General features: G+C 38.6%; 1 protein-coding gene across 3 annotated transcripts in view; it reads left to right on the top strand.

The window, feature by feature from the left end:
- LOC307061173 (regulating synaptic membrane exocytosis protein 1-like) overlaps nucleotides 1-26,778 on the top strand; it is a gene marked incomplete at both ends in the record, with an annotated part of 205,713 nt that overhangs the window by 70,723 nt on the left and 108,212 nt on the right. For 2 of the 3 annotated variants that reach the window (XM_079716211.1, XM_079716210.1), the window contains one exon: nucleotides 10,905-10,985. The exons of the other annotated variant lie outside the window; for it this stretch is intronic. In XM_079716211.1, coding sequence (XP_079572337.1) covers nucleotides 10,905-10,985 — 81 coding nt within the window. The remainder of the gene's footprint in view (nucleotides 1-10,904; nucleotides 10,986-26,778) is intronic. 3 annotated transcript variants of the gene reach the window in all.

Genomic DNA, 26,778 nt, shown 5'->3' with positions numbered 1-26,778 from the left:
AACTGAGGCACTGCTGCAAGATTTTGAGCAAAGGAGTTATGATCTGATTTATCTTTCCAAAGGGTCTCTGCCAGGCAGCCAGGGAGAAGTCTATTGTGGGAATCCAAGGAAAAGACCATACTGGCCCCATCAGGATGGCCACGGGGGACAGAGGAGGAATGGACAGGCTCTGCACATTCTTGGAAAGGAGAACCGTTGTGATGGATTGGACACAGGAGTGAGAGAAACGAGGCTTTAAGTCTAAAGCTTTTGGCCTGAACACCTAGAGAAATCTATTTGCAATCAATCAGCCAAGATGGTGATGGCCGTGGAGGGTCAGGTGTGTGGGGCAGGGTGGATTCCAGTTGGAAATGCTGATTTTGACAGGTCTGCTGGAAAGCCAAGCAAAAGTGTTGTGGAGATGGTTGGATGTCTGGAGTTAGAGAGAGTCAGGCTGGAGACAGGAATTTTGCAGATATTTCGGTCCTTTTGGGTAATGTCTTATGGAAGAGGAGTCTGGAGGGCTGAATGAGAGTTTTAGAAGCAAATGGCTGCTTACAGAGCCACTGAGGTCTCTCATTTATTTTTTTCCACGTTTCTGTGTTTTTGATCAGAGATCAGCAGATTAGAAGATTGTGTATTTGAAAAGTGTTTCATTCCCTCAAGCACGCATACACTTCCCCCAGCACTGTTTATTGTCTCCATCAATGACAGGAGAAACCCAAGTAAAATCCCAAACCCAAAAGATGAGAACAGAAATGCAAAGGTGGCATCATTTATGTGACAGCTCACTGCCCAGTCACTAGACTCCTGACACTGTCATCAAATTCAGTTGAGTTAAAATTTCATAAAATAGTGAGATTTTGTTTGTTTGTTTTTTAGTTTTTTGCAGGGAGGGGGAAGCAGAAGGGGGGCTGGTGACTGCAGGCACCAAAATGGAAACTCAAAAGAGAGAAAGTAATTATGTAAATCGTGTTTTTTGAAGGCATTGAGAATTTTTCATTCACATACTCTTAAGTCTCCGCAAGCACATTTCATTCCTGTCTGGAAGGATGAAAGCGTTGCCACGGCCTCATCTGCAGGCTTGCGGCCGGGCAGGTTTCTCTGTGTGTACGTGCAGGGAAGAGTGGGCAGTTGGCAGCCTTTCAGCCTTGATTGCAGTCATTCATAAAACCCAGCCACATGGAGGGCGAAGTCAGGGGGAGCTTCCCTGAGATGCTTGCAGGATGCCTCATTTGCATAAATCCTCAGTGATGCTTGAGTGGTGAGGGCTGCTCACAAGCGCTTCCAAGACTGTGAAGAGTCCACATCTGATAACCCTCTGAATAACTGAAGACGTTGCAGGAATAAGAGGTCACCAACTTGGACTCCTGGTCTCTCCATCCATAACCATTCTGGGAAGTTGGCATTGTGGCCTGTCTGTGGCCTCCTTCAGTCTGGCTGAAGGAATAAATCATACGTAAGGAAGACCCTTGATCACCGCAACCTGCTGACATATCACGCTTCTGTTTCTTAAAATATGAGGGGTCTGTGTTATTATAATAAGTCTAATGCCTAGGAGAGAATGGAAATTGCTAGAGCTGAACAGTTTCCAAATATTACAACTGGCAGCACCATTATGGTTTATCTCTCAAGCAGCAATAGGCCAGACACAACAATCCAATTACAACTTTAAAGAAATGCTAATCCACCCAGGCTGACAACATTCTGAGGAGTGCATTGTATTATTATTATTTTTTTGCATTTATTTTACAACTTTATTGGAGTATAATTGCTTCACAATGGTGTATTTGTTTCTGCTTTATAACAAAGTGAATCAGTCATACATATACATCTGTTCCCATATCCCTTCCCTCTTGCGTCTCCCTCCCTCCCACCCTCCCTATCCCACCCCTCCAGGCGGTCACAAAGCACTGAGCTGATCTCCCTGTGCTATGCGGCTGCTTCCCACTAACTATCTACCTTACGTTTGGTAGTGCATATATGTCCATGCCTCTCTCTCGCCTTGTCACAGCTTACCCTTCCTCCTCCCCATATCCTCAAGTCCATTCTCAAGTAGGTCTCTGTCTTTATTCTTGTTTTACCCCTAGGTTCTTCATGACATTTTTTCCCTTAAATTCCATATATATATGTGTGTTAGCATATGGTATTTGTCTTTCTCTTTCTGACTTACTTCACTGTGTATGACAGACTCTAGGTCTATCCACCTCATTACAAATAGCTCAATTTCATTTCTTTTTATGGCTGAGTAATATTCCATTGTATATATGTGCCACATCTTCTTTATGCATTCATCGGATGATGGACACTTAGGTTGTTTCCATCTCCGGGCTATTGTAAATAGAGCTGCAATGAATATTTTGGTACATGAACCTTTTTGAATTATGGTTTTCTCAGGGTATATGCCTAGTAGTGGGATTGCTGGGTCATATGGTAGTTCTATTTGTAGTTTTTTAAGTAACCTCCATATTGTTTTCCATAGTGGCTGTACCAATTCACATTCCCACCAGCAGTGCAAGAGTGTTCCCTTTTCTCCACACCCTCTCAAGCATTTATTGTTTCTAGATTTTTTGATGATGGCCATTCTGACTGGTGTGAGATGATATCTCATTGTGGTTTTGATTTGCATTTCTCTAATGATTAAAGATGTTGAGCATTCTTTCATGTGTTTGTTGGCAGTCTGTATATCTTCTGTGGAGAAATGTCTATTTAGGTCTTCTGCCCATTTTTTGATTGGGTTGTTTGTTTATTGGCTATTGAGCAGCATGAGCTGCTTATAAATTTTGGAGATTAATCCTTTGTCAGTTGGTTCATTTGCAAATATTTTCTCCCATTCTGAGGTTGTCTTTTGGTCTTATTAATGGTTTCCTTTGCTGTGCAAAAGCTTTTAAGTTTCATTAGGTCCCATGTGTTTATTATTGTCTTTATTTCCATTTCTCTAGGAGGTGGGTCAAAAAGGATCTTGCTGTGATTTGTGTCATAGAGTGTTCTGCCTATGTTTTCCTCTAAGAGTTTGATAGTTTCTGGCCTTACATTTAGGTCTTTAATCCATTTTGAGCTTATTTTTGTGTATGGTGTTAGGGAGTGATCTAATCTCATACTTTTACATGTCCCTCTCCAGTTTTCCCAGCACCATTTATTAAAGAGGCTGTCCTTTCTCCACTGTACATTCCTTCCTCCTTTATCAAAGATAAGGTGACCATGTGTGCGTGGGTTTATCTCTGTGCTTTCTATCCTATTCCATTGATCTATCTTTCTGTTTTTGTGCCAGTACCATACTGTCTTGATTACTGTAGCTTTGTAGTATAGTCTGAAGTCAGGGAGCCTGATTCCTCCAGCTCCGTTTTTCGTTCTCAAGATTGCTTTGGCTTTTTGGGGTCTTTTATGTTTCCATGCAAATTTTGAAATTTTTTTTTCTAGTTCTGTGAAAAATGCCAGTGGTAGTTTGATAGGGATTGCATTGAATCTGTAGATTGCTTTGGGTAGTAGAGTCATTTTCACAATATTGATTCTTCCAATCCAGGAGCATGGTATATCTCTCCATCTATTTGTACCGTCTTTAATTTCTTTCCTCAGTGTCTTATAATTTTTTGCATACAGGTCTTTTGTCTCCTTAGGTAGGTTTATTCCTAGATATATTATTCTTTTTGTTGCAATGGTAAATGGGAGTGTTTTCTTAATTTTGCTTTCAGATTTTTCATCATTAGTGTACAGGAATGCCAGAGATTTCTGTGCATTAATTTTGTATCCTGCCACTTTACCAAATTCATTGATTAGCTCTAGTAGTTTTCTGGTAGCATCTTTAGGATTCTCTATGTATCTTATCATGTCATCTTCAAACAGTGACAGCTTTACTTCTTCTTTTCTGATTTGGATTCCTTTTATTTCCTTTTCTTCTCTGATTGCTGTGGCTAAAACTTCCAAAACTAGGTTGAATAAGAGTGGTGAGAGTGGGCAGCCTTGTCTTGTTCCTGATCTTAGTGGAAATGGCTTCAGATTTTCACCATTGAGGACGATGTTGGCTGTGGGTTTAGTCATATATGGCCTTTATTATGTTGAGGAAAGTTCCCTCTATGCCTACGTTCTGCAGGGTTTTTATCATAAATGGGTGCTGAATTTGGTTGAAAGCTTTCTCTGCATCTATTGAGATGATCATATGGTTTTTTTCCTTCAATTTGTTAATATGGTGTATCACGTTGATTGATTTGCATATATTGAAGAATCCTTGCATTCCTGGAATAAACCCCACTTGACCATGGTGTATGATCCTTTTAATTTGCTGTTGGATTCTGTTTGCTAGTATTTTGTTGAGGATTTTTGCATCTATGTTCATCAGTGATATTGGCCTGTAGTTTTCTTTCTTTGTGTCATCCTTGTCTGGTTTTGGTATCAAGGTGATGGTGGCCTCATAGAATGAGTTTGGGAGTGTTCCTCCCTCTGCTATATTTTGGAAGAGTTTGAGAAGGATAGATGTTAGCTCTTCTCTATATGATTGATAAAATTCAACTGTGAAGCCATGTGGTCCTGGGCTTTTGTTTGTTGGAAGATTTTTTATCACAGTTTCAATTTCAGTGCTTGTGATTGGTCTATTCATATTTTCTATTTCTTCCTGATTCAGTCTTGGTAGGTTGTGCATTTCTAAGAATTTGTCCATTTCTTCCAGGTTGTCCATTTTATTGGCATAGAGTTTCTCGTAGTAACCTCTCATGATCTTTTGTATTTCTGCAGTGTCAGTTGTTACTTCTCCTTTTTCATTTCTAATTCTTTTGATTTGAGTCTTCTCCCTTTTTTTCTTGATGAGTCTGGCTAATGGTTTATCAATTATGTTTACCTTCTCAAAGAACCACCTTTTAGTTTTATTGATCTTTGCTATTGTTTCCTTCATTTATTTTTCATTTATTTCTGATCTGATTTTTATGATTTCTTTCCTTCTGCTAACTTTGGGGTGTTTTTGTTCTTCTTTCTCTAATTGCTTTAAGTGCAAGGTTAGGTTGTTTATTCGAGATATTTCCTGTTTCTTAAGGTGGGATTTTATTGCTATAAACTTCCCTCTTAGAACTGCATTTGCTGCATCCCATAGGTTTTGGGTCGTTGTGTCTTCATTGCCATTTGTTTCTAGGTATTTTTTTATTTCCTCTTTGATTTCTTCAGTGATCACTTCATTATTAAGTAGTGTATTGTTTAGCCTCCATGTGTTTGTATTTTTTACAGATCTTTTCCTGTAATTGATATCTAGTCTCATAGCATTGTGCTCGGAAAAGATACTTGATACAATTTCAATTTTCTTAAATTTACAGAGGCTTCATTTGTGAACCAAGATATGATCTATCCTGGAGAATGTTCCATGAGCACTTGAGAAAAATGTGTATTCTGTTGTTTTGGATGGAATGTCCTATAAATATCAATTAAGCCCATCTTGTTGAATGTATCATTTAAAGCTTGTGTTTCCTTATTTATTTTCATGTTGGATGATCTGTCCGTTGGTGAAAGTGGGGTGTTAAAGTCCCCTACTATGAATATGTTACTGTCGATTTCCCCTTTTATGGCTGTTAGTATTTACCTTAGGTATTGAGGTGCTTCTATATTGGGTGCATAAATATTTACAATTGTTATATCTTCTTCTTGGATCAATCCCTTGATCATTATGTAGTGTCCTTCTTTGTCTTTTCTAGTAGTCTTTATTTTAAAGTCTATTTTGTCTGATATGAGAATTGCTACTCCAGCTTTCTTTTGGTTTCCATTTGCATGGAATATCTTTTTCCATCCCCTTACTTTCAGTCTGTATGTGTCTCTAGGTCTTAAGTGGGTCTCTTGTAGACAGCATATATATGGGTCTTATTTTTGTATCCATTCAGCCAATCTATGTCTTTTGGTGGGAGCATTTAGTCCATTTACATTTAAGTTAATTATCGATATGGATGTTCCTATTCCCATTTTCTTAATTGTTTTGTGTTTGTTATTGTAGGTCTTTTCCTTCTGTTGTGTTTCTTGCCTAGAAAATTCCTTTAGCATTTGTTGTAAAGCTGGTTTAGTGGTGCTGAACTCTCTCAGCTTTTGCTTGTCTGTAAACGTTTTAATTTCTCCATCAAATCTGAATGAGATCCTTGCTGGGTAGAGTAATCTTGGTTGCAGGTTTTTCTCCTTCATCACTTTAACTATGTCCTGCCAGTCCCTTCTGGCTTGCAGAGTTTCTACTGAAAGATCAGCTGTTAACCTTATGGGGATTCCCTTGTGTGTTATTTGTTGTTTTTCCCTTGCTGCTTTTAATATGTTTTGTTTGTATTTAATTTTTGACAGTTTGATTAATATGTGTCTTGGCGTATTTCTCCTTGGATTTATCCTGTATGGGACTCTCTGTGCCTCCTGGACTTGATTATTTCCTTTCCCATATTAGGGAAGTTTTCAACTATAATCTCTTCAAATATTTTCTCAGTCCCTTTCTTTTTCTCTTCTTCTTCTGGAACCCCTATATTTCAAATGTTGGTGCATTCAGTGTTGTCCCAGAGGTCTCTGAGACTGTCCTCAGTTCTTTTCATTCTTTTTTCTTTCTTCTGCTCTGCAGCAGTTATTTCCACTATTTTATCTTCCACGTCACTTATCCATTCTTCTGCCTCCATTATTCTGCTTTTGATCCCATCTAGAATATTTTTCATTTCTTTTATTGTGTTGTTCATCGTTGCTTGTTTCATCTTTAGTTCTTCTAGGTCCTTGTTAACTGTTTCTTGCATTTTGTCTATTCTATTTCCAAGATTTTGGATCATCTTTACTATCATTATTCTGAATTCTTTTTCAGGTAGACTGCCTATTTCCTCTTCATTTGTTAGGTATGGTGGGTTTTTATCTTGCTCCTTCTCCTGCTGTGTGTTTTTCTGTCTTCTCATTTTGCTTATCTTACTGTGTTTGTGGTCTCCTTTTTGCAGGCTGCAGGTTCATAGTTCCCATTGTTTTGGGTGTCTATCCCCAGTGGCTAAGGTTGGTTCAGTGGGTTGTGTAGGCTTCGTGGTGGAGGGGACTAGTGCCTGTGTTCTGGTGGATGAGGCTGGATCTTGTCTTTCTGGTGGGCAGGTCCACGTCTGGTGGTGTGTTTTGGGGTGTCTGTGGACTTTTTATGATTTTAAGCAGCCTCTCTGCTAATGGGTGGCATTGTGTTCCTGTCTTGATAGTTGTTTGGCATAGGGTTTCCAGCACTGTAGCTTGCTGGTCGTTGAGTGAAGCTGGGTGCTGATGTTGAGATGGAGATCTCTGGAACATTTTCGCCATTTGATATTATGTGGAGCTGGGAGGTCTCTTGTGGACCAGTGTCCTGAAGTTGGCTCTCCCACCTCAGAGGCACAGCACTGACTCCTGGCTCCTCAATTTGGGATGATTCGTTGTCTATTCATGTATTCCACAGATGCAGGGTACATCAAGTTGATTGTGGAGCTTTAATCTGCTGCTTCTCAGGGTGCTGGGAGAGATTTCCCTTTCTCTTCTTTGTTCTCACAGCTCCTGGGTCTCAGCTTTGGATTTGTCCCCGCCTCTGCATGTAGGTTGCCAGAGGGCGTCTGTTCTTCACTCAGACAGGACAGGGTTAAAGGAGCAGCCGCTTCGGGGACTCTGGCTCACTCAGCCCGGGGGGGGGCAGGAGGGGCATGGAGTGCGGGGCGAGCCTGTGGTGGCAGAGGCCGGTGTGATGTTGCATCAGCCCGAGGTGTGCCATGCGCTCTCCCAGGGCAGCTGTCCCTGGATCCCGGGACTCTGGCAGTGACAGGCTGCACAGGCTCCCCGGAAGGGGGGCGTGGACAGTGACCTGCGCTCGCACTCAGGCCTTTTGGCGGCGGCAGCAACAGCCCCAGCATCCCACGCCCATCTCTGGGGTCTGTGCTTTCAGCCGCAGCTCACGCCCGTCTCTGGAGCTCCTTTAAGCGGTGCTCTGAATCCCCTCTCCTCGCGCACCAGGAAACAAAGAGGAAAGAAAAAGTCTCTTTCCTCTTCAGCAGGTCCAGACTTTTCCCCAGACTCCCTCCTAGCCAGCCGTGGCGCACTAACCCCCTGCAGTCTGTGTTCACGCCGCCAACCCCAGTCCTCTCCCTGCGCTCTGACCGAAGCCCCAGCCTCAGCTCCCAGCCCTGCCCACCCCGGCGGGCGAGCAGACAAGCCTCTCGGGCTTGTGAGTGCCAGTCAGCACCGATCCTCTGTGCAGGAATCTCTCCACTTTGCCCTCTGCACCCCTGTGGCTGTGCTCTCCTCCGTGGCTCCGAAGCTTCCCCCTCCGCCACCCGCAGTCTCCGCCCATGAAGGGGCTCCTAGTGTGTGGAAACCTTTCCTCTTTCACGGCTCCCTCCCACTGGTGCAGGTCCAGTCCCTATCCTTTTGTCTATGTTGTTTCTTTTTTTCTTTTGCCCTACCCAGGTACGTGGGGAGTTTCTTGCCTTTTGGGAGGTCTGAGGCCTTCTGCCAGCGTTCAGTAGGTGTTCTGTAGGAGTTGTTCCACGTGTAGCTTTATTTCTGGTGTTTCTGTGGGGAGGAAGGTGATATCCGCCTCTTACTCTTCCGCCATCTTCCCCTGAGCTCCCCATTGTATTATTTTATGTATATTGTTCTGAGTGTAGGTTTTTTTAATCTTCTCTTTCTCTAGAAGCAATTTCAGCTAAAATAAGTCAAATTAGAAGATGTAGGAATACATATTGCCATAGTTTAGAGCTCCCTCAAATTGCTTGAATAACTAGCAATCTGAATCAAACAGCTTTCTCCATGAAAACAGATTCAATAGCTAGCTACCTCACTCTGGAACTGAGGTTAGGATTATAGGTTAGTATGAAAAATATGTTTTTTTCTTGTTTTTTAAAAATAATATATATTAATTAATTTAAGTAAGTATATTTTAAATTAAGTACATTTAAATTCTAAGTATATTGCTTTTGAGTATTGATGTGTTTATTCTCATTGTCCAATAAAACTTTAAAGTTCAGAAATGCAAGTTTTTACTTAGAAGATTCTATAGCATGTGCAGACAGATGAAGTATGCCAGGTATTATAGTTTTAAAACAAAACCACTGAGTACTTGAGATTAGATGAGGATTTCCTTACATAGACATGGTCTTTCACACACACACACACACACACACAAACGTGTTTTGCTTAGAAACCTACCCTTCGTGCTGGCTGACATTCCACATTTATTAGGAAAGAGTTACTTAAAAGCATATTGAAGGAAAACTCTAATTAAGTGACAGATTTCTTTTTTTCCCAAAGCTCTGTCTAAATACCTGAATCTGTAGGGGAAGAAAAAAAAGAAATGAACTGAGACAGAGGTTGCATATGGTTTCTCATAGATATAATTCTTCAAATTTTTTTCCAAAGTTGGTGATATTTCCGATATTTTCACAAACCAGTGCATGTAGATTCAACATACCGCGTGGGCTGTTTTTAGTTGAGTGGGAATTGCTAAAGATTTCCCAGTGCTATGAAATGTAACTTCCTGAGCGCTGTACTGGTGTAAGTTATATTCACATTTCAGAGCTCAGAAAGTCTTGGGTGTTACTTCTCCCTGGCAACTGCCTGCTTGAATGTTCTCTGAACCCTGCTGCCTGAGTGACCTTCTCCTCCATTGACTGGTGACCAGTCCATTAAGAGTTTAGCATTTGCACTAGGCAAACACCGTGTTTCTTTCCTTTGAGCCCAGGAGGGAAGGCTTTGAAATGGCCCCGTTTTCTTTTCTCATCACGTTACACATTGATTTCTAAGTCTCACTTGATCTTGTTTGGAATGAGCTCTGTGTGTGTGTGTGTGTGTGCACGTTTCCATGCATTGTATCCACCATGTTTCCCTGTATCATTTCTTTCAGAAGTGGAGAATTTTGCCATGCAGCTTTTAGCTCTGAGAAAGCAGTTTATCTGCCACTGCCTCACCCCTGATCCACTTCTGGAATAACATGACTGGCCTTAAATATTAGCAGGGTAGTCAAACCTCCAAGGGCAGTCAAAGCTGCCATGAACGTTAAGAACCAGGTTCATGGTTGAGAATGCTGTGTCCTAAGGGGCTTTTCCATGTAGCAAAGTCTGAGATGTAGGGCCCCAGCTTTATGATCAGGCCTTCCCTATTCAAAGCAAGGTTTGTTTCAAAGCTTTTGAGGTGAAGAAATATCTGAGCCATCCAAGAACAGCCTCAGAAGGGGATGTTTTCTTGTTTATGCCAATGAATCTTTCGAGCACTCTGTAAGCCCTGTTGACATGAGGCTAAAGGCATCTCCTCTTGCTGCCCTTTGGAGCTGTGATCCATCCTCTGCATTTATTTTTCTTTGATGAAGAACATAAGACACAAAGACCGTTTCCTGTTTATTTTCACACTATGCAGGTATCTTCTCTATTTATTTTACACACACACACATACATACACCCACTTTATTTATGCACATTTCCTTCTGACTCTTCCTTTTTTCTTAGCTTGAAGGGATTTTGAACTTGGGGGATGTCTTGAAGGCTCTCATATCTCTTTTTTCATAAAGAGAAAGACCTGTGTGTGATAAAGGGTGTTAAACTAGAGTCCGTGTCTTTCAGTAAAAGAGCCAAAGCCACAGAAAGTCCTCCCCATTTTAAACACAACAGCTGTTCCTATGTTTAAGCTTTCAGATGCCTTCATACGGAGAGGCCAAAGCTTTCAGTAGCCTTGTTCCTATGGGGAAGGCTGCTGACGATCATTTTATTGGTACTAAAAGCAAAATCCAATACCGAGGCCAGCACGGACTTCATCTGGGTGTAACTGAGCTCTTGGAAGCCTGAGTTGAAGGTTTCCAACCCCCAGGGCTTTCCAGGGACTCCAGGTTAACATTAAGGGGTTTGCAAAGAGTTTCCCTTAGACTTGTTTTCAGTACCATGTTTAATTTCCAGATGTTTCTCCCCATTTTATAATTAATAGTGCATTGTGCTGTCTATCATGCGCCCCAGGTGTGTGGTCAGGGACATGGTGAAGCCTGCTGCCTGCAAAACCCCAAGAAATGTTGAACACCAGCCCCACCAGCCTTCACCGTGAGTATGGCATTGGTTTTATTGACTGAAAATGTCGTCTCTTACACAGATCATTCGTTACATATGTATTCATTTACACTGCATGCGGGTGTACAAACTGTGGCTCCTCTGAGGTCTCTGGAGGGTAAAAAGCTACTATTGAATTAGATAAAATGATCTGGAAACAGGAGCTCTGTGTATCAAGCATCTTTATTAAGTGATGTTTCTAATGTCATATGGGAAGCATAAAGCTAATTAGAGGAAAGAGACACATTTTTTAGGGCTCTAGGGTGTCAGAAATTCTATACATTTTGGATTTAGAATGTATGTGGATTGGAGCCTAAGACTCTAGGAATATGGAGAAAAGGTACAGAAAAGGCTACTTTCCTTGTTGTGAAAACGGAAGTGCACAGGTAGTTCATGGCCAACCTCACACTGGGTCATTTAAAGGTAAGGGACAATCTAAAAGAGGGATGGCCCATTGGTTTTGGTTTTGTTATTGTAACCCCGAGTGTGGATATATGAAGGGTTAAATGACCAACCTAAGGGAGCTAGAGGAGAAACCAAATAAGTAAACTATGTTGAAAATGTGGATTTTGATGAGATGAAACTTGAAGAGCTTTAAAATTCTGCAGAGAAGCAAGATATATTCAATCTTTTGAAAAGAATTATGCTCCTGGTAAGAAAAATTAAACATTTCCTTAAAATATCTCAGCAGTGGCAATACTGTTATAATAGCCATTACAGCCAAGTAGTTACTACCGGGGAAATGTCTCCTTCCAAGTTTTTTTTGCAAAAGCCATTGAAGAAATGTGTCTTGAGAGTGATTTTCTATAGGTTTCTTTAGCTATCTGAGAAATCTTTGAAATAAAACCAAAATAACGTAAGAAGATTGTCAAAAGGCTATGAGAAGAACAGTAGATTTTTGTAATTCTTTTGCTATGTCGTTTTTATTCCCATTGGTAAAAACCGAAATTAAATACGATGTTTAAATGCTTATATTTTGTATGTTACATACAATCACAGACCCAAATTATTTATGTTTTAAGATTAAAAATTTTGGTAAATAAATTTCAAGAGGCTCCATAGATGGGTTATAGATTTTATCTCAATAAGTATACTCGAATATTGTCTTCTACATTTAGTCAGTACTTTTCAAGGAATACAAATAATTTGGATTTAACCACAGTAAAAATGATTTATAATTACATTTTTTAAAGTTCTAAGTTGGAGGAAGTACTCTTAATGATGTTCCCATTTTTTTTCTATAAATCTTCTAGCTATAAAGCCTTTTTCCTGATGGTGGAACTTTGGTTGATAATTCATAAAAAAATTTAATGATCCCCACTTTCCATCTTATGTTCTAGGCATTAGAAAATATTTTACTTATATTAGGATTCAAGCATCTTTGGGGAAAGTTCTTTGAGGAATTAAAGTTGATTTTAAGATGTGTTGTATTCCACATATTGAGGTTCCATTTTAATTGGTCCCACTTATTCCAATTTCCACTTAAAACTGGAATTATTAGATATGAGACAGCTATTGGCATCCTTGTCAACGAGACTTTAATTTTTTTTCTTACTTTGTTTCTGCTCTCTGTAGACTTTAGTTGTGGAAATCTTTTGTAACTCACCATGCACCTAGTGGGACTTTCCTGGTGGCCCCCCTGAATAGAGTGGCTGAGAAGAAGCAGCTGTCATCTTGTTGGATCCTCTTTTCTGACAATCCCTTCACTCACCCTATTTTTTTTTAATTATGATGATGCACTGATTTTAGTTAGTCAGATTTGCACTGTGTGTGTTTTTATATAAAATATGTATTACTTACTTTGGCAGAAGTAGGGATAATGGAATATGAACGGATGTGGACACAGCTGGAGACAAGCAAGTCAACTGACAGACTATTGCAACAGTCCAGAGAAGGTCTTGACCTACAGGAGTAGCAGAGGGTGTGAGAAGGAAACATTTCAAGAGCTTACTAAGAAGGCAAACAGGCAGTGCTTAGTTGTCAATTGAATATGGTTTGTAAGGAAAGAGTTTAGGGGGCTGTCACTTCAATGGTTTGGTTGATAGAGGACCGCCATCTGAAATGGGGAGATAAAAAAGCAAATCAGGCCTATGGGTAGCTGGGCAGTGAGGAGTTCAGATTGTGATATGATGATTTTGGGCACCCGTGCATTACCTAAGGGTACCTGTCCAAGAAAAAGGTGGGTACATGAACCTGAAACACTCAGTTAGCTGGGGAACTAGATGACATCCCCAAAGGGTACAAAGTTGGAAAAAATAACAGAGCGCCTGGGTAAAACCAATGCTTAAGGAGTAGGTAAAAGAAGAAACTCCCCTTGTTCAGCTGAGAAATTATGGTCAAAGAAGCAGGAGAAACCACCGTGGTAGAAGAATTCAGGAGGGATGCCCAACAGTAGCAAATGCCACAGAAAATCAATAATTTAAGAGATTAAAAAAAATGTGCCTTGGATTTGGCCACAGAGGGGTCATTGATGGCATTTGCCATAGGAGTTTAGCATATAAGTGGGTGGAAATACTCTATTTCTATAGGTGTGATGAGAAAATGAGAAGTCAGGGGAAGGAGATGTTGATTGTGCATAATGAGTAGGAAAACAGAGATAGATTATTAGTGGATGGATAGGGAGTAGGGTGACTGTACTCAGGTCACTTGTACCCTCTATTTTGCAAGTCTAGGTTGATGGCTGCACATGTCAATATTTTAAGCAAGCTGCCTAAGTTGTCATCATTTAATCAAAGTAATAAATATACTAAAAACATTAGTGGAGTTCAATAAATTGAGTTTGATGGCTGCTATTCCTCAGGTAAAAGATGCATAGTTAAAGCAGTTCCTTCCCAAGTTAGGGGCAGCATTACATAATCCGATCAATGGTATTACTACATGATATCTGCAACACTAGAAGTATGTTTAAAAAAGAGAAAATGATTCAATCTCTTTGGGGTTGAGGGGGTCAGAGAAGGACTTTCAGAGCCTGTGACAGTTCATATGAATTTTGAAGGATGAGTAGTTGAATAGGAAGCAGTTTTAGAATACGGTCTCCAGAAGGAGGAAACAGTTGCCTGGAGGCCCCGAAACATCAGCTTGTGGGGGATGATTTACAACATGTACTCATTGCTGGAGCCTGTGAGTGTCCACGTGTGCGTATCTGTATGTTGTCTGCTTGTGTGAGTGAGAGTGCACGTGTGATGGATGGTGAGTGGGAGAGAGAGAAATAAAGGATTCAGAAGGTGCAGCACCGGCATCTCTGAAGAAGAGGACACTGTTCTAACTTGGAGGACATAAGCTACATGTTGGGTCTTGTCTTTGGTTTTATTTTTAATATGATATTTGAAAGTTGACATAACATTATGGGGTTTTTGAGTTTTTCAAAGTGATCATGGATTTTAAAAGTCTGAGAAACGTTTGTCTACTCATCAATTCCAGCCATGGATGGAAGCAGGTCTAAGCAGGAGAGGTAGGGGGTAGGGCAGATTTGAGAATGTTTGCCGGGTGGTGTAATTAGGGTGCAGTGATTCATTAGCTGTGATAATACAGCAAAGTGAAGGGGAGATAACTCACTTTATATCAAGAGATTGAGTGGATTTGATCATGTCAACAAGAGAGTTAATTTAGGCACTAAAGCTAGTTTAGATTTAGCATTAGATGTATGTATTAGTGTCCAAAGATATCTCTGATTGAAACATCCAAAGACAGTTGGCTATTCATACCTCAAACTCAAGAGAGACTTAGAAGAGTTATACTAATTTGTGAAAAATTACTTTATAATAAAACCATTAACATAAATGAAATACCACGGAGAACTATACTCGATATTTTGTAATAACCTGTAAGGGAAAATAATTTGAATATATATATATATATATATATATATATATATATATATATATATATATATATATATATATATATATATGAATCACTGCCATAAGCCTGGAACTACTACAACATTGTAAATCAAGTATACTCCAATAAAAAGTAAAATTAAAACATATTTAATAGAAAATAGTTTATGATAAATTTAATTTCAAAGTTGTTTTACAGAGCTTAAAAAGTATGTGTTCTATAAGACTAATTTTATGTCTCTGAAAAGTGAATTTTAGAAATAACTTCATTATTAAAATACTTTAAGATTAAAAAATAAGAAGTAGCACAAGGAGAAGGTGTCAGTTTGAAGGAAAGAATGGAAGGGGCAGGATAGATAACATCACAGGACTTAGACAAAGAGAAGAGGAATTAAGTAAATTATACAAAATCAGACAAGAACAAACTTGTCTCAGTTTTCCTGGAACTTTCCATGTTTTACTGCTGAAAGTCTCATGTCCTGGGAACCCCCCTCAGTCCTGGGAAAACTGGGATGGCTGGTCACATTAGAAATGCTAAAGTTGGAATGTGAAAGTAGAAATCTAGAAAAAGAGTATATAGCCAAGGAAAAACTATGTTTAGACAAAAAATGTTTACATTCCTGTGGATGGTGAAATGATCAGGAATAAGTCAAATCCAGAGAGGTACATAGCTCATATTTCTGTTCAGTCTTCTTTTGGTTTTCCTTTGTTTTTGTCGGTGATTGACTGCTTTTCAAAATTAAGAAAAAATTAATATGCCATACATACAGTTCACCTTTTCAAAGTGTAAAAGTTACTAGCTTTTACAAAATTGTGCAACTATCACCACTATGTACTTTCAGAATATTTTGATCACTCCAAAAAGAAACCTAATATCCACTAGCATTATTCCTTATGCCCCTGAAAACCCAGTTTCTAGAAACCACTAACCTACTTTCTGTCTCTATGGATTTGCCTATTCTGGACATTTAATATAAACTGAATCATATAATATGTGATTATTTATGTCTGTTTTTCATCATTTAGCATAATATTTTCAAGATTCATCCATGTTACAGCAAGTATCAGTACTTCATTCCTTTTATTGCCAAATAGTATTCCATTGTATGTATATACCACTTTTTAATTTATCCATCTGTTAATGGACATTTGGATTGTTTCCAATTTGTATGCTGTATAAAGCAGCTTTTAACATTTATGTACAAGTTTTTGAGTGGACATATGTTCTCAGTTCTCTTAAGTATAAACCTAGTAATGAAATTTCTGAGTCATTTGGCAACTATATGTTTACATTTCTTTTTGAAACACACAAGCTGTGTTTCAAAATAGCTGCACCATTTTACATTTCTACCAGCAATTTAAGAGGATTCCAATTTCTCTACATCCTGTCAACACTTGTTATTGTCAGTCTAGGTGTGAAGTGTGTGAATGGTTATCTTATTGTGGTTTTGATTTGTATTTCCCTAATGAATAATGATGTTTAGTATCTTATCATGTGTTCTTTAGCTATTCGTATTGATTCTTTGGATAAATATTGATTTAATCTTTTGTCCATTTTTAATTGGGTTATTTGTCTTTATTTTTGAGTTGTAAGAGTTTTTTATGTATGATGGATACTATATCCTTGTCAGATAAGTAATTTGCAAATATTTTTTCCCATTTAGTGAGTTGTCTTTTCATTTTCTTGATAGTATCTTGAAACACAAGTTTTTAATTTTGATGAAGTTGAATAGTTTTATGTTCCATTGGTTACTTGTAGCTTTGGGGTTTTATCTAAGAAATTATTATCAAATTCAAGGTCATAAAGATTTACCCCTAGGTTTTCTTTTAAGAGTTTTAGTTTTAGCTTGTACATTTAGATATTTGATCCATTTTGAGTTACTTTTCATATATGGTGTGAGGTAGGGATCCAATTTCATTCTTTTGCATGTGGACACCCAGCTATCAAAAAGTGGTGATTGCAGACATACATGTCTTGCTCCTGATACTAGGGGGAAAGCTTTCAGTCTCTCCCCATTAAATATGATATTAGTTGTGGGGTTTTAGTATATATTCTTTATCAGGTTTAGAAAGTTTCATTCCATTTCTAGTATGTTGAATGTTCATAACATGAAAGGATGTTGGATTTTCTCAACTGCTTTTTCTGCATCTATTGAGATGATAATGTGCTTTTTTATCTTTTATCTTATCAATATGGTGTACTGCTTTATTTTCATATGTTCAGACAATTTTGCATTCCCACTTGGCTATCCATTTTATTTGTTGCTTTATTTGATTTGCTAGTATTTTTGAAGATTTTTGTGTAAGTATTTATAAGGGGTACTGGTCTGTAGTTTTCTTGTGATGTCTTTGATTTAGGTATCTGGGTAATACTAGCCTCATAGAATGAACTTGGAAGTATTCCCTACTATTCTATTTAGGAAAAGTTTGTGAAAGATAATTTTTCATCAGATGTTTGGTAGACTTCACCAGTGGTGCCATCAGCTTCTCTTTGTAGTAAGGTTTTTTTTTTTTAATGCTTTTTAAGTTCCTTGTTGTTTGAACATTTGTAATGGTTCTGTATCATTGTGTATGTATGTATAGGTAACTGTATCATATGAAATCCCCACATCTTCAGAACAACTGACATTCAAAAGTCAGTTCTATTTAACTCTTGAACCTTTCATGATTTGGGGTTATAGATACTTTTGCTTTCTAATTTTCAGAAAATAAACTTAACATTCTCTCTCTCTCTCTCTCTCTCTCTCTCTCTCTGTCTGTCTGTCTCCTCTGTGTGTGTGTGTGTGTGTGTGTGTGCAGGACTGATTTAATCATATAAAAATTACCAGTGTAACCTCAGAGTCTAGGTTCTGTGTAGTTAAAGACCAATCAGAAAGTTAGTATCTAAAAGATTTTGTAGATACAAGTTATTGAATACTGTTGAGATTCTTTGGTTTGAGTTTCTCTGATTACCTTTAGAAAAACTGAGAAACTTGTTTTGATACAGTGTTTTTTATTTTTACCTATTTTTCTTTTGTTTTGTTAGATGTTTGTAAGTCCTGTAATTATCAATTTCATTCATTTAACAAAAAATGAATTTATGTCTGGGTAAAAATTCAGATCGTTGAGTCTCGGGATTTTCCTTGGCTACTCAGTCTTTGTCCTTTCTACTTCCTCTTTTCCAGAATTGTTCTCTCTGTGCAGTGGTAACTCACATCTTGGACTGGATCATCCGGTACCATCTGCCTTGAGGCTTTTGACTTGGGCATGTGTGTCACACACACTGTTCTTTTCCCTTCTCACAGCTTCAGATGAGTCAGCCTTGAATTGACAGGGAGACTGCATCCATATTTTTCTTTTAAGAGACATAGTTTTTCAGATCTCAACGGCATGGCTTTTTTCAGCAACAACAATCTTTGTTCAGATTTGTTTATAACATAGGGACTTCTGAGGATCAACATGTATGGGACTAGAATTAATTTAATCATGGAAATGTGGCAGCTTATAGTTAACCTAATTTTAAAATAGTCAACCTTGAGGACCAAAAATAAAACTGAGAAAAATATGTATTAATATATTTACTTTTCCCATAGTAGTATGGGAAATCTACATATATGTTTATACTTGAAAATATGATTTTTCATTTAAAATCACATATCTAACACAAAATTATGTATCAATATTGCAGTAGATAACAGAGTAAACAAAATTGTCTTTGAAGTTGTAAACAGTTGGACAGCAGACCTTTTCATGGTGTCACTGTGCTTTTAAGGTCCACTCACCACACGTGATCTTCAGGCTGTGTGTACTGATGTCCAGAGCTTTGTGTGTTGCAACAGTAGCAGATGGAAGAAGGTCCATGGCTAACACTGAAAATTGGCAACCCACTGGCAGACCATCACCACCTCAGACACACCTCTGTCATGGATCCAGGGGTTCCTCTCAGTAGTCTGAGAGAGACAGTGGATGCTGGAATTTAGCCTGATTTTCCCTGTTTCCCCTGATCTTGGCCTTCTGCTCCCCCTGAGCCTCCTGGTGTTTTGTGCTCCTGAAGTTCTGGAGATTTTGTACTCAATTTTTTCCATATTCTCCTGAATTTTGATCTCAGTGCAGGTGTGGTCAATGAAGACAAATTGGCTTTGGATGAGAAGGTACCACTGAGCAAAAGGAACTTGAACATCTTCAGCTAGTGGAAGAGTGTGTGGTGGGGAAGCACTGCTGGCTCTGCAGTGAGTCTGGCTAGTTCTTCTCCCTTCAACAACTATGTATTTACTCTGTGTCATGCACAGAGCCTGGCGTCAGGCACTTGAGGTGATGATGAACAAACCAGAGTCCTTGTCCTTGTAGAACTTAGCGTGCAGGAGGAGAAGATCTAAACAGCAAACTAACGTACATGTTAAAACTCTTCCTTTTTAACCAGAGCCTAAATGAAGTGCAGGGAAGGAGAGCACACAGGGGAAGCTGTTCAGGGAGCAGACTCAAGGTCAAGGAAGGCTCTGGGAGGAGGTGAGGTTTAAGGAGAGACTTGAAAGGTGAGAAGTCGGCCTTGAGAAGAGCCAGCAGAAGGCAATTCCAGACAGAGAGGATGGTACGTGCAGTGGACCTTATAAGGAAACCAGTGTAGTGTGGTTAGGGAACTAAAAGAAGGGCAGAGAAAATTGAGGAGGAGGTGGGCAGTGGAGGAGATAAGCAAGGGTTCCATCCAGGTCTTTGGATTTTTTGTAAGTCTGTGGAGAAGCTCTGGAAGCCGTTCACAGAAGGGGGGATCATGATTCAACGTAGCTGGCCAATGGGTGGGAAGAAGATGAGGGACCTTGGGAGGCAGTTGTGGTGGTTTTGGCAGAACATAACGATGGTTTGGACTCTGCTGGTGGCCATAGATTTGGAGCAAGTGGAATTCAGTGAACTTTAGTGGAATTTAAGGAAGCTTTGGAAGCAATGAAAGAGAAGAGGAATTTCTAGTGTATACTAGAGGGAGGGGGCTTCAAGTCATGTGTGTAATCCCCCATATGCTAGATCGGTCCTGTGTGCATTAAATGCATTGTGTGTAGGAACATTTTCTCATAAAATCTTAAGCATCCTGTTATGTATCTTCAATGTATCTTCAATGGCGTATGTAAGAAATTTAGAAATCTAGAAATTTAGAAATCTCACCTTATCACTTTAGGTAAATTTGCAAAGACCTTCAAGTACTGAAGGTAAAAAATGGTGAAAAGTAAAATTCAGTAATAATTGAAACATGATTAGACTTTACCATTTTAAATAAATTTGTTCTTGTGTGATTTTTTTTTCACTCTGACATTCTGTTGGAATAGATTTAATAATTCTGTAGGTGTTTGGATACACTAGAGGAAATGAATATTTAAAAATATATACTACTTTTAAAAATATTGCTCCTTTTTTGAAAGGTGTCTCATTTTTCTGAGTAAAATTCAGCCAAGAAGAAAGGGGACATGTTTTTGTTTGCAAAGGATCTTTTAGCTTTCTTTTTCTTTTTCTTTTTTTTTTTTTGCGGTATGTGGGCCTCTCACTGTTGTGGCCTCTCCCGTTGTGGAGCACAGGCTCCGGACGCACAGGCTCAGTGGCCATGGCTCACAGGCCCATCCGCTCCACGGCATGTGGGATCTTCCTGGACCGGGGCACGAACCCGTGTCCCCTGCATCAGCAGGCGGACTCTCAACCACTGCGCCACCAGGGAAGCCCCTGAGCTATGTATTTTATTACGAATGAAAGTATTATTCAGAGACAAGCAGCCTTTTCTGTACTATTTTCAGCCACATGCTTACATCAAAATGTGATGAGTTTCAATTTTTGCTAGGTTCACTTTTTTTTTCTTATACTATAAGAGGTATTCAATTCCATAGTCTATAGTTCTATTACCAACTGTAGTAGGGATCATATTGATCAGGTGATAATAGAAAAAAGTTCCAACTAAAAAAAAAAATGGTTTTGTCTTTTAGAATAAAGTCAGTACAGCCAGTAACTTGAAAATAGAGACTACTGAGAACACTGACATTTCCGATTCATGGTTATAATTAGGAAGTGACAGAATTTTTTTTTTAATCATGTGGCTTTTATAGACCTCATTCTCTTTGTATGATGTGCTGGTTTCTGCAAGTCATTCTATGCCAGTTTACAAAGTTATACAAAGCTCCTCTTTCTGCTGTAACTATTTTAAGATAATATTGTGTTTATCTCTGTCTGAGTGCTCAGAGGAGAAGATGCCTTCTTCTCGGGAATTAAAAGAGTTTTGTTCTTTAGGAGTAGAGCTGTAGTAGTTTTATATGTAACAGTTATGTTTTGTGGAACTTTACTAGTCATTCATTCCTTTCACCAATTATCCCTTGCTGGCTGAACTAGGTCCTCTTTTAAGGGTCCTCTGAGCAGTTCCTATGTTGGTGACCCTGATGTAGGAGGACTTTATCCCCTGTATACTGTCCCTGTCCTTTGCTCCTGTGAATAGAGTATGTTTTAGCTAAATGCAATTTTTTTCCCTCTTCTGCAGAGCATCTGACTTGAATCCTATTCTTTATCATCTTGTTGATTCTATCAGGAAGCCCAAAGGTCATGTTTACCTTAAGCCTAGGGCCAGCCCCAAGCAGCCAGCTTAGTGGATCTTCATCCCTTCCGCTTTCTTGGGCTAAGTGATATTTGTCCATAAGAACAAAGAATTATTTTTAAAAGATATCCTAAGGAAACTAAGGTTGCACAAGCTCCAGAAAATCTTCAACTAAGTTAATTTAATGTCAGCTTTACATCGAGCCACATGATATGCACAACAAACAAGCTTGGAGGACGTATGGACTTGGGCTGCATATGGTGGACCCCACATGGACCTGGGAAGTGGCTTGCCCAGGGTGACTCGGCAGGAAAGGGGCAGATCTAGGTCTAGAATTCAGGTTATCTGGGTTCATAATAGTGGACAGATTCAAAATATGCAGGTAATCCACATTATTACCAAGGAGAAGAATTTTGTCATTCTTCAGGGAATAATGAGTAAATTCTAGCTTTAAGGGTTTGAACTATATATTTTCAGTCCTTGCTCTGCTACTCATTCGCTGGATGACATTGGCCCAGTTCTTTTAACTTCCTAAATCCTTAGTTTTCTCATCTGGAGAATAGGAAGAAAATTGTTTCTAGTTATCTCATTGAGAGTTTTTGAGGATGAAATGAGGTAAAGTACATGAGAGAGTTGTGAATAAAGTACTATATAAATATTATTCTACAAAAGTGGAAGTCAATAATCTCAATAATATTTTATCCACTTAACAAATATTCACCGTCTGTATAGTGTGCCGATATTGACACAATTTGGAAAAAGTATATATATATATATAAATTTTGGCTAATCCAGTCAAAACATAGACAGTATCTTTTCTTATTTATTACTGTTTTTTTATTGAGAGGAGTGGTATAAAAAGGCATTGGGGGAATTTTAAAAAGCATAGACCCCACCTTATACCACCCCATCATCTATCCAGTGCTCCCTGCTGTGTGTGAGTAGGGAGGCCAGGAAATGTGTATTTAGATCATTTGCCCAAGTTATCCTGACGTAGGCTCCTGATTTAAAACCACTGGTATGTACCACTGAGATGCTCAGTGAAAATGAACATTTGCTGGGATGAGTGATCTTTTCATAAACTAAAATTAATGTGAGCATCACTGAATTCTACCTCTCTTCTAAAACTCACATAGAGAGGAAGTAAATACTGGCAATATTATTATTAGAAAGTCGCTGTGCCTCACGGCCCAGCCTGGTTACTCTGTGAATCACCGCTATTTCCTCTGCTCTTCTACAGAGTCTTTTGTCCAGGACAAGAACGGTCTGCCTCTGCCAGGAGAATAGATGGTCGTTGTGCAAAAACAGGGAGCTTATAGTCAAAGGAGAATTTGTACCCATGGCTACTTCTGCTGGTATTAGAAGGAAGGTATTAAATAAAAGGAAAAGATTATGCTCAGGACCTTGGCAATCTATGCAGCAAACAAATATTTATTTAGTGAAAAATAATTTGGGTAGATAAATGAATGCACTCATCTATTATGCATTTAACAAATATTAAACCTTGTGAATGTGCCTAGATATCTTTAATGATTTCAGGTAACATAACTAGTTATCTATAATTGAGGTCATTGGTAGACAAATTCAGAACATGAAGGGCTGAAGGAGACCTTTTAAGTCGTATTTAACGCTGGGTAATATTAAATAAGATTTCCATTGGTTCAGATGACCCAAATGTGTAGTGTCTATTTTGACATTCATTCATTCATTTTACTCATTCATTCAACAAATATTGTAGACTTATAAAGCTATTAAGAAGATGTAACTTGGGCTAACAGACAGGTAAACAAATAATTACAATGAAGTATGAGGATAAGACTATGAAAGGGCTTACAGATTGCCATAAAAGCACAGAGGAACCTAACTCAAAATGGGAGGTGAGGAAAAATTGTTAGAGCCAGTAATACTTAACATTTCATTGTATTTATATTAATATTTAATTATATGTTATCTGATATTTTTTCTGTAATTAAAAAAATGTTTATTGAGCCCAAGCTATGTTCTAAATACAGTACTAAATTAGAGGATGAGGGAGGGAAGCGTCCCAAAATAATGTTAAGTAATAGGATCTGCCCTCAAGTAGTTTATAATTTAATTGTTGGAGATGAGGGAGGGATGGATGGATGGATGGATGGACAGGTAGATGGATAATTTGGTGGCTTTCTAGGTATAGAAGATACCTTACAAAAATCAAGTGAATTCCTTAAAAAATGTATATGGAATTTTTTCAAAGCGGGGTATATATATCAATACTTGTGGCTAGAGTGGTGTGGAGTCAGGAAGAGCTACAGAGGGAAAAGAAGCACTTTAGATTTCCATCAAGACTGAGTAGTAATTGGATAGAAAGGAGAGTTTAGGGAATCCCAGACTAAGAAAATGACTTGGGTAACAGTTCAGAGTGAGAATGAAGCAGTCAGGCAAAGAGGGCATTGAATATGCAATCTGGCTCAAGAAGCATGTTTGGCAAAGGAGTTGAGGAATATAAACTGATAAAGGAAGGTTGGGACCAGTTTATAAACATCCTTACAGTCCTGGATCAAGAACCTCATTTTACTCTGAAGGAAGACATGAAAGTATCTGACCGTGGAGGTACCCAGTTGAAAGGAACGTTTCAGGATGATGGATTTTTCAGAAGTATGCATGATGGATGATAATAGGGCTTTCCTGGAGAGCAGGAGACAAATTAGTAGATGATTAAAATAGATCAGACATAGTTAATAATAGTAAGAACAGTGATCGTGGTTAAGAAGAAATAGATGAAAGAGAGAGAGCATCTGGAAGGAAAAAGCAGTGGCTTTAGTGATAAGTGAATGAACCAGAGAAAGGAACAGAGAGAAGAAAGACTCAAAAAATGTCTAAGAATCTGAGCCTGGGAGTTCCTTAGGAAAGTTAATGAAAAAATAAGGAAATGGAAAAGGCATGTAGCTCTAGGGGATTACATTCCCTAAAATAAACACTTTTTTTTCTGCTGCCTTAGGGAAATCCATAAGAAAGAAGTCTCTCTGGCACAATGGAGAGAGCTACTTTATATGGTCGCATCAAAAAGGAGAAGAATACATACTTAATTCTCAGAACCTCTCACCAACCTAAGTTATGCATCAGGTTAGGGCAGAAGAAAGTCTACTTTTCGCCCTTGGCTGGTTCTCTATCCACTGTGGTAACAATAACTGCAATCATATACTCTTCTGTCGTAGGCACTTCATGTGCATTTAACCCTCACAAAATTTTATAAAGCACAATGATTATCTTCATTTTATAAAGAGGAACCTGAAGTGCAAAAATGTGGCTTGCTTGTGTGCCTACACCCACTGATAGTGAAGCAGGATTCGAAGCCAGGCAGTAAGATGCCAGACCCCAAGCTCCAGGCTTGCTCAGAGGCAGGCACTGCTGGTAATTCATTTCAGGATCCACGTGAGGACCCACTGATGGCTCCCTTTCTGCTCAAACCTGGGCTGTGCTCTAGGGTTAGAAGACAAGAATGTCATAGTGTCCTTTTTTTAATTGAAGTATAGTCAATTTACAATATTGTGTTAGTTTCAGGTGTACGGCATAGTGATTCAGTTTTTTTTTCAGATTCTTTTCCATTATAGGTTATTACAAGATATTGGATATAGTCCCCTATGCTATACAGTAGGGCCTTGTTGATTATCTGTTTTATGTAGAGTAATTTGTATGTGTTAATCCCAAACTCCTAATGTGTCCCCCTTCCTTTTGTAACCATACTTTGGTTTCTATGTCTGTGAGTCTGTTTCTGTTTTGTATATACATTCATTTGTATTATTTTTTATATTCCACATGTAAATGATACCATATATATTTCTCTTTCCAACATTTCACTAAGCATACTATTCTCTAGGACCACCCACATTGCAGCAAATGGCATTATTTCATTCTTTTTCATGGCTGAGTAACCCTCCATTGTATATATGTACCATATCTTCTTCATCACTTCATCTGTTGATGGACACTTAGGTTGTTTCCATGTCTTGCCTACTGTAAAAAGTGCTGCTGTGAACATTGGGGTTCATGTATCTTTTGAATTAGAGTTTTTGTTTTTCCAAGATATATGCCCAGGAATGGAATTGCTGGATCATATGGTAGCTCTATTTTTACATTTTAAAGGAACCTCCATACTCTTTTCCACAGTGGCTGCACCAATTTACATTCCCACCAACAGGGTAGGAGTGTTGTTCCCTTTTCTCCATACCCTCTCCAGCATTTGTTATTTGTAGATTTTTTGATGATGGCCATTCTGACCAGTGTGAGGTGATACTTCATTGTGGTTTTGATTTTAATTCCTCTAATAATTAGTGATGCTGAGCATCTTTTCATGTACCTGTTGGCCATCTGTGTGTCTTCTTTAGTCTATTCAGTTCTTCTGCCCATTTTTTGATTGGGTTTTTAGTTTTTTTGATATCAAGTTGTATGAGCTGTTCATATGTTTTGGATATTATTCCCTTGCCGATCTCAACACTTGCAAATATTTTCTCCCATTCCATAGGTTTCTTTTGCTGTGATGTCAGTGTTCTTGATTTAGAATTCACAATATTTGGGAGTTTGGTGGACATAATATATATAATCAGTTATTAAGTCACATTCTCCGTGACATTCACCCCAAGTTGGAACAAATTCATGGAGGTTATAAAATCTTATAGATATAGAAGAATGGACAGAATTGCTCTCATGAGTTTTTGCACCTAAGTTTCCTCATATATGAAGTAAGTGGACTCATTTATTTTGCTTGAAGAAAGGAAAGGTTAATTTTAAATTAAAGATGAGCTTCTGCAGTATTTTAAAAGTATACTAGTCATTTGTCAAAAACATAGGCAGAACACTCTCTGACATCAATCACAGCAAGATCCTTTTTGATCCACCTCCTAGAGAAATGGAAATAAAAACAAAAATAAACAAATGGGACCTACTGAAACTTAAAAAGCTTTTGCACAGCAAAGGAAACCATAAACAAAACCAAAAGACAACCCTCAGAATGGGAGAAAATATTAGCAAATGAAGCAACTGACAAAGGATTAATCTCCAAAATTTACAAGCAGCTCATGCAGCTCAATATCAAAAACAAACAAACAAACAAACAAAAAAACCCAAGCCAAAAATGGTCAGAAGACCTAAATAGACATTTCTCCAAAGAAGATATACAGATTGCGAACAAACACATGAAAGAATGCTCAACATCACTAATTATTAGAGAAATGCAAATCAAAACTACAGTGAGGTATCACCTCACGCTGGTCAGAACGGCCATGATCAAAAAAATCTACAAACAATAAATGCTGGAGAGGGTGTGGAGAAAAGGGAACCCACTTGCACTGTTGGTGGGAATGTAAATTGATACAGGCTCTATGGAAAACAGTATGGAGGTTCCTTAAAAAACTAAAAATAGAACTACCATATG

The sequence above is a fragment of the Hyperoodon ampullatus genome, assembly GCF_949752795.1.
Source record: "Hyperoodon ampullatus genome assembly, chromosome: 12".
NCBI classification, from domain to species: Eukaryota; Metazoa; Chordata; class Mammalia; order Artiodactyla; family Ziphiidae; genus Hyperoodon; species Hyperoodon ampullatus.
The sequence above is the reverse complement of the archived record's forward strand: the minus strand, read 5'-3'. Positions and strand labels throughout refer to the sequence as shown.